The sequence below is a fragment of the Tenebrio molitor genome, chromosome X (genome assembly GCF_963966145.1).
Source record: "Tenebrio molitor chromosome X, icTenMoli1.1, whole genome shotgun sequence".
NCBI lineage: Eukaryota > Metazoa > Arthropoda > Insecta > Coleoptera > Tenebrionidae > Tenebrio > Tenebrio molitor.
Window position 1 is genome coordinate 473418 of NC_091055.1, and position 9650 is coordinate 483067.

Genomic DNA, 9650 nt, shown 5'->3' on the forward strand with positions numbered 1-9650 from the left:
TTCCAACATTAATTGTTATGTCAAATACGTGTCAACTTTCTTTCTTTAAAGGGAAACATATTTTTTTATTTTTATTCTGGTAGAGAATTTTTTTTAATTTCAATAATGTCTAACACGTTGACTTTTGTGGAATAAATATTTTAGAAAATGAATAAAAAGTTTTACATATTACATTACGATTTTTTATTAATGAATTTGGAAAAAAATTAAGCGCGCCGTGGAAAACAATGACACATGAAATGATACCTATTTATCACTTTGACATTGTCATTGGTTTCCACGACGCGTTTGATTTTTTGTTCAAATTCATTTATAAAGCATCCTAACGTAATAACATTAAAAAAATTTTTCTTGCATTTTTATTACACAAAAGTCAACGTGTTAAACATCATTGAAATCAGAAAAAAAATCTCTATTAAAATAAAAAACGAAAAAAATGTTTCCATAAAAAAAATATTGGCATTTATTTGGCATAAGAATTAATGTTGAAAAAAATAAAAAATTAAGCCGTTTTGTAGTGGTTTTTTAACCACTTTATTGCTTCTTTTGCTTATTAAAATCATACAATAAATAACGGCCCTATGGCTAGCGGCGTTTTTTAGAAAACAGTCTGTATATGTTTTATTTCTTATTTGTATGCAATAAACTCTTGTGATTTGCCATTTCTTCGTGAAATTTAAAAATATCTGAATTTAAATATATACTAATGTTTAAATTTTTCTGAAGACTCGGAGAACTAGATTTTTATTAAATTATGATGAACAACCCTTAATGTACATACATTCTTATTCCAGCATAGTATCTAATCCACAGCATCGATTATCGATGAAAGCATTTATTCATTTTCAGAACAGGTATATCGTTACAAGACTAACAATAATGTACATTTTTGTATTAAATCAAAGTAATTTATTGAAGTAGAGAAGCCATTACCAATTTTAATATTTTTATATCATGTGATAGTTTAGCGTTCGAAAATGGGAAAAATACATTTGCATCAGTGTTGATAGTTCTGTTCGCTGATAAGACAAATTTACTTATCGGCTCAATTTCAATTTCATATTTTAATAAATGCGCGCGCATTATTCTAATCTCGGACCCGATGTACCTTTCGATTAAGTAAACCACGAAAAATATAAATTCACAACATAGAATCGTTCAAATTTGGAATATAAATGAATAATAAATTATGGTGTTTTTAGTCGATTAGCTAAAGTATCTACTTTTCCCATCTATTTGTCGAAAATGAGGCGTAGTTTCGGGCGCCATCGTCGTCGCCCATTTCGGCTGTGGACGCACGCCATAGTTGTAGTCGTGCCGATTTGGTAGTTTATTTTCTTAACTGGTGCTGCAGATACAACTGGAATAAAGGTCAGTGTTTCAAATTCGCGCATTGTTTATATTTCTGTTTAAACCTAAGTTGAAGTAAGTGCCTGACGATGTGTATTTTTTATACAATCATGAGTTCAACATGAGCCGCGGACGGCGTGTTTGTGCAAGGAAATTAGGTTTATTTTTATTTTTCACAGATAAACATCTCTTAAACATGTAAATGTATAATATTAGGCACCTCACAAGTAACTTCACGTAGTTTCAAACGTCACGAAGTGAATATTTTTGAATTATTGTTTGATTTGTTCAAATATGGTGGATACGGGCAGGGTAGCAGTAGTAAACTTTCACCCTTCCGAAAATAGTGTGATATTTTTGCAACAAAATCATTAATTTGGCACGTGTGCCAGTGTAATAATCGCTGCTTTCCAAAAATATCGGTTTTGTCGTATTTTGTGTCCGGTTGAAAGGGGACATCTGGAAAAGTGTGCCACTGAATACACTTTGAAAGTGCACAGTAATTAAGTGATTATAATTTTGTGTTGACCTCTAATCGGGCATTATTTTATAGATGGGTACGCGTGTTTTCGTGGGTGGCCTCACATACAGGGTGCGGGAACGAGACATTGAAAAGTTTTTTCGTAAATACGGACGCATTAAGGAAGTTGCAATGAAAAATGGATTTGCGTTTGTGGTAAGTAATCATTATGCTATGTTTATTCTCCAGAAAGTATTGAAAAATTTGAAATATTCAGTCTAGCAAGACATTATAGTCTTGCATGTATGTATCAGGCATTTCATGAGAGCCAAAGTGTTGCAAGTTTCAAATGTGGGGGCTAGTTTGGGCTCACTTGAATTTTTTTCCCCAGGAATTTGATGACTACAGAGATGCAGATGATGCCGTTTATGAGCTGAATGGCAAAGAATTGTTGGGAGAAAGGTAATTATTTATTTATTTTTGTAGTTGAAGATTTGATAGTTTTGTATAGAGTTTCAGTAGAGAGGGCGCGCGGCACTCCAAGAGGTTGCGACCAGTGGCGTGGTAGTGGCGGCGGTCGTGGTTACGGTCCACCACGAGGACGCAGCCGTGACAAGTAAGGATTTTATTAAAAGATACCACTTTATAGATGACCAAATCAGAAAAGCAATTGAATCTAAATTTCAAAATTGACTTGCTATATTTCGTTGTTTATTGAATTCTGATACGTATCTTTTTTATAGCCGTGAACCTGACATGCGGTCACATGATAGGTAAATATAATTGAATTTGTATTATGTAAAAAAGAGAAAGAAATGATGAGTTCCATCTTTCGGGTCTGATTATAGTCTGATGACGCAATTCCCAAATTACTGAGCAAATTGTAAAAAATCTATGATCTACGTATTTGTTTTTAATTAGATGAGTAATGGTTTTTGTTTTGTTTATAGGTATGGTCCACCCACTAGAACTGAGTACCGACTGATTGTGGAGAATTTGTCAAGCAGAGTGAGCTGGCAGGTAACTTGAAATTTAAACTGAAGTCTAGTTAGTCAAACAAACAAAAAAAAAAAGAAATTTTTTCAATGCATGTTGAATTGAAAATTTTTTTGGTGAGGGTCCTTAAATCCTTATTAGATTCCTATCATTTCAAACCATGAGGGTTGGCATAAACCAAGTAGAGGCCAGTGATCGAAAGAGGGGTATTTCGTCTACTATGGTTTATTTCCATGACGTGCGTTTCCATCTCTGGGGCAAAACGGTTGAGAGAACGGCCAGTGTAACCACATATTGAGCAAATCCGTGCGAGGTGTATCCCTTTCCGTCTACAATCTCCTATTTGTGATGATGGTAGATGATGAAATATGTCCCAAATGAAGGCAAACATTTCATCCGTCAAGACAAAACGACATATTCCGTATTGACTGCGTGAGCGTCTCCAGAAGACTCTCAAATTAAAACAAATGAGAAAACAGAACCTATCCCGTCCTATCCATCATTTTTGTATTTTCTTTTTTCAAGTATTTTCAGTTTTCAAACAAAACCCTTATTAAGTATGTCATATGAATATGTAAAATAAAGTACTTTTTTGTAAAGAGCACCCATTCCCTTGGAGTGTGAGGTATCTCTAGGCTCAAACAATGCTCAATCAATGTGGTAAACCCATGTGATCGAGTGGCAGTCATGTGTATTTCCGCCGTTCCATTGGTACTGTTCTGGTTTCTCGTGCACAAATGCCTCAGGTAATGCCCTAGCATGACGCGCAGTTATGTGATATCACACTTGGTTACATTTTGTCTGGTATGTTGGAAGCACTGTGTGTTTGTTAATTATCATTTTAATGTATTTTATTTATCCGAATCACAAATGTTACATCCCACACTTTAACGTTTAGTTCTTAGGGCGGATGCTATTGTTTTTTGTCTTTTTTGTTTTTTAAATTTATAGGTACCAACAACCACCTAGGCGGCGACCAACAATATTTAACGCAAAGATCGAACAAACATGGGGTGTTAATATTTTTAAATGACGAAATTTTATTTATTTTTCACCACATATTTGGTTACTTTTTGTTATGACTTGTGTTGGCGATTGTTGGTTGGAATTTTCTTTTTGTGATTTTATAGATGCCTCACCGCTGATAAGTTACACCATAAATCACAAAAAGTACGTGTGTATGTGTGTTTTGTTTACTTGCATTCAAACTGACAAAATGTAACAAAGTATTTAAGAAAAAAAATTGACTTACATCACTTACAATTAGATTACAATAAAATTTCTATTTTTTAAGTTCGGATTTTACCTTTGTCGAAGTCAGGTAATTTTTTCTTTACAAAATTATGCACTTCATTGTCTATGATGAATAAAATTTGTTTTTCTTCTCTGGTAGGACCTTAAAGATTACATGCGTCAAGCTGGCGAAGTTACGTACGCTGATGCCCACAAGCAACGCAGGAACGAGGGGTAAATAAATATTCAAAATACATTAATAATTGTTAAATTCTCATTGTTTGATTTTAAAACAATATTTTACCTAAGTTTTTATTATTCACATGATGCTTTAACCATCTTTCGGGGCTGAATCCGAGGGGATGATACTCTTTTTTAAAACTGATGTACCACAGCCAGCGGAAAAATGCGTTAAAGTTCACAGAATTCGGTTTAAGTTTCGTGTTTTCTGTTTCAGAGTGGTGGAATTTGCTTCTTATTCAGACATGAAGAATGCCATTGACAAGTTGGATGACACCGAATTGAACGGGCGCAGAATTCGGTTGATAGAAGACAGAAGACGCGGCAGCAGAAGATCCAGGTCCTCCAGTAGTCGTAGTCGTTCCCGTTCCAGATCTCGTCGTCGTTCCCGTTCTAGGTCGAGGTAAGTTGGGTCGGTCGGGGTTCGATTCGGTCATATAGGGGATATTGTAGTAGGAGCCGTTCGCACCGTTCCAGCCGTTCAAAATCCAGGGATCGTTCGAAGAGCAAGTCCGCGGCACATTCAAAATCGCGTTCGCGTTCCAAGTCAAAGGAAGTATCCAAGTCCAGGTCGCGCTCAAGGTCTCACAGTAAGAGATCGAAATCTAGGTCGTGTTCGAAGGAAAACGGGGCGAAGAACAGGTCGCACTCGAGGTCCTTAAGCAAGGAGGGTAGCAAGTCGAGGAGTCAGTCGCCAACCAAAGAGAATTCACCAGAGAAACACGACTAATACAATGTATGTCTGTTTAAAGTAATACATTTTTGTCAGGTTTTTATATGGGAAATTCGTAGAATTATCTTGCCAAGATTTTGGTTTGGCAAAAATGATGTAGGTTTATAGCTAACTAGTTTTAAGAATTTTTTTTTTTTTTTGATAATTGTCTTAGTCTTTGAAGTTAAGTTGATTTAGCATGGACCAGAGGTTTTGCTAATAGAAGGCTGGTTTTGGGTCCAGTTAGTCAGCATATTCTATAATTACCGAAATCAGCTGATGTAAACGTAACGTTTGCATTTCAATGTCTGATGTGTTTTGTAATATAAAATAAAATGTTCAAAGTGTAATCTAACCGACTTGTATAACCCTTATTTTTAGTAGTATTATCATTGTAGAAGCGTGTAATAAATACTAAAGGAAGTCGTCGCTATTTGTGCCACAAAATTGTTACGTCACCTATTTAGGCCTAAGTGACACCGATTTTATATTGCTTATTTTGTGACATGAATATCATAATTCTCGCATAATTAGGGTTTTTTTATATTCATTTTTCTTTTTAATATAGTTCATATGGATTTTAGGTAGTTAATTTTATAAGTGGAGTAAAATATTCCTAAAACACTACATCACATGGATCTAGTTAAAACTAGAAAACTGTAGAATCGTCCAATTGTATATTTTTTTATGTTCAACACGTGTGGTGTAGTGTTTGCCTAATGTTGACATTTGGATTGTTTTTCCCTTTCATTTCATCGTTAAGTGTCAACACATATAACTGTAATCGTAAATTAATAAATCATTTAAAATATATCTATTGTCTTTTTTTGAACAATAAATTAGTTCCTGAACTTGCAACTCGTCGATTCGTGTATATCAACGTTTCACGGAGATCCGCGCCTTTTAAATCGGGTTGCAACGCAATTCAAATCAAGTACTTGATCGTTTTAGTCGTCGGAATTGTTAACGTGCTGCAATATTGGGGAACTCGGACGAAATGAGAGAAGTTATATAAAGTCAATGTTTATTGAAAATTTTAATGTAAAATAGTACATACACACACAGATCATTGTTAAAATACGTTCGAGATGTGTATTTAAAAAAAAGTGAAAGTTGCCTTTTGGACAATTTGAAAACTCCACAGGAATGTAAAGTTTTGTAAATTCAGATTAACAAAGGAGTAACATACGTTATATCTATATATGATACATATAAAAAATATATAAAAATTAGATAGATAACTAATCATTAGAGTTGAAAATGCATATTTTTAATATACAGATAGTCAGGTCAGGTACTAAAACAAATAGGGAATATAAAATTTGAGCATTTTGTCAGAATTTCGCGATTTAGATTTGATAAAGAATTAGTATTTTACAATGTTCACCTGTTAATATACAAAATATGAATATATTGCTGCCTTAGTAAAATATGTTCATTATTTCTAAGTTTGGCACGTAAAATGGACTGCATGAGGCTTAGGACTTGACCTCATAATCTATGATTTTGCCAAATTTAGTTATTGTAAATGGCAATTAATTGGACACGTTGAATAGCACCTTAAAAAAACCCACAGTTTAACATTCATTTACCAAAGCAAAAATATCTTAACGCAAATCGTCTATAAATCGTCGTCGCCTATTCCTTCAAATGCGTGATTTTCGATGAATTCTTTCCCCGTTTTGAACGATACACTAGAAAATTTTTCTTGAAGTTTTTTGATAGAAAATGACTCTTGATACTTTTGTGCAGAACCATCCTCCTGAAACATACTTATTAGTAGTAATTCAAACTCTGGACATCCGTTCTAAGTACTCTAGAATTTGAATTGACATCATCTAAAGTGATCAAATGACATGACCCATCTCTCTTCATGTACGACCAATTTCCTTTATTTATTGCTGGTTGTTTCTTCTGCACTCCATTCTTCTTCATCAAGAGCTCATCAACTAAAGACTGAAGACACACGGACATCAAAATTGCTTGTTCACTGGATACGGTAATCCATTGTAACTTATCTTTAGACATCAAATATTCAAAAGACAACTCTAGGCCAGAATTTACATTCATTTGGCTGTTGGCAGCCATGTCTTGCTTGTTCTAAAATCAAAATCGCATTAAAGTGAAAGCGTGGCGTTGCAATAGTCACGTGTGTAGCGGTGATGCGCCAACATCGCATTCTTGTCACTTTAAAACAACCTTCCTTGACAAATTGTCCTGGACCAACTAATCGCATACTCAGCTCTTGATCACCTATTGCAATAAGGACTTTGGTTTGAGGCTTTGGGAAATCACAGTAGCATGGCATAAATTGCATAAAACCATAATATTTCAACGTTCGCGCCAATTCTATGTACTCGCGCTTGACTAATCTTGATTGTAGGTTGGACAGTTTCATTTTAACGTCTCTTGTGCAGTTTATCCATCCTTTTTCGACGTCACACACCGTTTGTACGTATAAAAGATTTAGAGCAACGGGATCTGTCATCAGTTCTTGATCATAATTACAATCCCAATAACTAAAAATGAGCTAAATTCTGACCAATTCTTTCACGGAACGGTAGATACAAAATCGACGTGGGCATCATGGTGCCCGTGTGGCGTGCCGTTAACTAACGTCTTTCGGATGTCGACGGTTTTTCAAACTGATCGTTGATTCAATTTCGTCGACTCTCTTTTTGTCTTTATTTTTTTTGCGAGCGCGTCGACTTACCAATTTTACAATTCAAACGCGAGTCGCGCGGAAAACGGTGTTCGTGAAAAATGCAGAACTTATCTAAGTGTTTCGCAAGACGTTAGTTAACGTTAAAAAAATGTCACATAAGACTTGCACAAGTTAAAAAACAGTATGTACTGACTTTTTACCTTTTACGTATCACAATTTTATTAGCATCTCTGACAGTCTTATGAGTCATGTATGGTGATTCAAAATCTAAGAGTTTTCTTAATATGACTAACTCTTCTTTACTATCCTTCTTGATTAAATATAAAGAAAAGTACTGCATGTACTCAAGAGGCAAATTAATCTGCTTGCAGACTTTAGCTAAGACTTGTTCAGTTCTATCAAAAGTGGACACAGTGATAGGAATTTGATAATTATTGCTAGTGTAGACTTCCAAATTAATCTCTTGCCTTTTCTCACATGTTGTCTCTTCTTGTGCAGATAATAAAAATCCTACCAAGAGTTCTGAGGAAACCAATTTTGAATCTTGGCCCACTTAAATGTCACCTGTTAAAAGTGCACAAGAAACATTCCCTGGCACCTACCTGTTTGTATATATTTTTCAAGTAGGGCGCGTCGTTCCTCTAATTGACCCCCTGTTAATGGCAGCAATTTTTTCGGAGGGAATGGAGGCAGATTATCATTACCAAATTCTTTTCTCAGTTGTTCATGTAAATTGTGCAGTTGTTTGTAGCGTACGGTGCAGTGAAAAATGCCGTTTATGTGGATGTTGTAGCCCTAAAATTATTTCGATATTATGCACCGTTCAGATAAGACTTCCTGCGTGTATATGTACAATGTAGGTTGACCCATTTCCTTCATTTAATTCTTGTGTGTCAGGAATCGAAAAATGCATCTTTAATTAAAACAATCACAACGTAATAAAATACACAAAACAATAAATAACTAACATAACAAACAAATACTATAAATCCGTCAAAAACATTACTAAAAAAGCCTGATTATTTCTCATTTACTATAAATGACGGATGACCATAATCTGACAGCTGACGTTTCACACTACCACCAACGTAAAACGTAAGTTTTGGCATCACACGCACTTGTAAAACCCTAGATTTTTTAAACTTAATTTTTTTACTTCAACACACATAAAAACTGAGTTTTATACAGGGTTATTCTAAATGATTGTAGTCGAAGCAGGCCATGCCCATGTTATGACATTTTTGGCCGCTTTCCACATGAAAGTTCACATCACTGTCAATTTTTGTCGCTGTCACTGTCATTTCTTAGGTGAAAAGTGCGGTGATGAGAGCTTTATTTATTTTTTTTTAATTAACCATTGAATCCAAAAATCTTGCGTTGTTTTGCAACCAATTCTAAAAATATTGAGTTGTTTTGCACCCAATTCAACTGCTATGTGTGAACGGTGTGTACTCACTTATTCACATAACTTTGATGTTTTTTATACGAAGCGGCAACCATACATTTTACATTCAGTTTTTACGCCTACTTGGACTACAATCATTTAGAATAACCCTGTACTTCGATCATTGTTAGATAATGAGTAGACATTAATGAGGAAAGCAATTTTTGATTTATATTTGAGCACGATTTCGCAATATGTAATACTAATTCCTTTCGAACTGACCGCCGACAGTTTTTATTTTAGAGCTGTCGTTACTGATATAGTATATTAAAGAACAAGTTTTATAAGAGTTGCCTACGGCTGGTTTTCTACACCTGGGACTCGTGCGCCAATGCCCTTATAAAACGGATTTTTATGTTATTTTTTCGAATTTGCACAATTTTTTAATTTTTAAATAAAAAAATTAAATTTTCAAATTCCAGGGAATTTTGTATTAATTGGTAATGGTTTTTTAACCACAACCACCCACTCTATTTTCAAATTTAATTTAAAGTTCTTGTTTCACAATTTTTGAGTAAAATCCAATCCACAATGACAATAATACACTGAA

General features: G+C 34.5%; 2 protein-coding genes across 5 annotated transcripts; one reads left to right on the forward strand and one right to left on the reverse strand.

Annotated features, from left to right (window-relative positions):
• Nucleotides 1–1212: 1212 nt before the first annotated feature.
• LOC138139646 (serine-arginine protein 55-like) lies at nt 1213–5804 on the forward strand. Of its 3 annotated transcripts, none has more exons than XM_069059993.1 (9): nt 1213–1371; nt 1904–2026; nt 2202–2272; nt 2322–2426; nt 2554–2583; nt 2761–2830; nt 4200–4273; nt 4497–4682; nt 4733–5804. In XM_069059993.1, exons 2-9 carry the CDS (start codon nt 1904–1906, stop codon nt 5007–5009), a joined length of 936 nt encoding a protein of 311 aa, XP_068916094.1. In that variant the 5' UTR covers nt 1213–1371; the 3' UTR covers nt 5010–5804. The 3 variants fall into 3 exon arrangements, with proteins under 3 accessions (XP_068916094.1, XP_068916096.1, XP_068916095.1); XM_069059994.1 differs by lacking the exon at nt 1213–1371 and adding an exon at nt 1823–1849; XM_069059995.1 differs by lacking the exon at nt 2554–2583.
• A 194-nt stretch (nt 5805–5998) lies between these two features.
• Snx17 (sorting nexin 17) lies at nt 5999–8740 on the reverse strand. Of its 2 annotated transcripts, none has more exons than XM_069059992.1 (6): nt 8510–8740; nt 8259–8451; nt 8124–8208; nt 7141–7510; nt 6807–7091; nt 5999–6753 (listed from the first exon to the last, which is right to left on the reverse strand). In XM_069059992.1, exons 1-6 carry the CDS (start codon nt 8567–8569, stop codon nt 6613–6615), a joined length of 1134 nt encoding a protein of 377 aa, XP_068916093.1. In that variant the 5' UTR covers nt 8570–8740; the 3' UTR covers nt 5999–6612. The 2 variants fall into 2 exon arrangements, with proteins under 2 accessions (XP_068916093.1, XP_068916092.1); XM_069059991.1 differs by having other exon boundaries at nt 7857–8208.
• Nucleotides 8741–9650: the final 910 nt, after the last annotated feature.

Coding starts and splice junctions, on each gene's coding strand:
- LOC138139646 (XM_069059993.1), top strand. CDS start 1,904: ATGGGTACGCGTGTTTTCGTGGGTGGCCTCACATACAGGGTGCGGGAA. Junction 2,027..2,201: donor AAAATGGATTTGCGTTTGTG/GTAAGTAATCAT, acceptor TTTTTTCCCCAG/GAATTTGATGACTACAGAGA. Junction 2,273..2,321: donor AAAGAATTGTTGGGAGAAAG/GTAATTATTTAT, acceptor AGTTTTGTATAG/AGTTTCAGTAGAGAGGGCGC.
- Snx17 (XM_069059991.1), bottom strand. CDS start 8,569: ATGCATTTTTCGATTCCTGACACACAAGAATTAAATGAAGGAAATGGG. Junction 7,511..7,856: donor AAAATTGTGATACGTAAAAG/GTAAAAAGTCAG, acceptor GCTCATTTTTAG/TTATTGGGATTGTAATTATG. Junction 6,754..6,806: donor ATGTCAATTCAAATTCTAGA/GTACTTAGAACG, acceptor AGTATGTTTCAG/GAGGATGGTTCTGCACAAAA.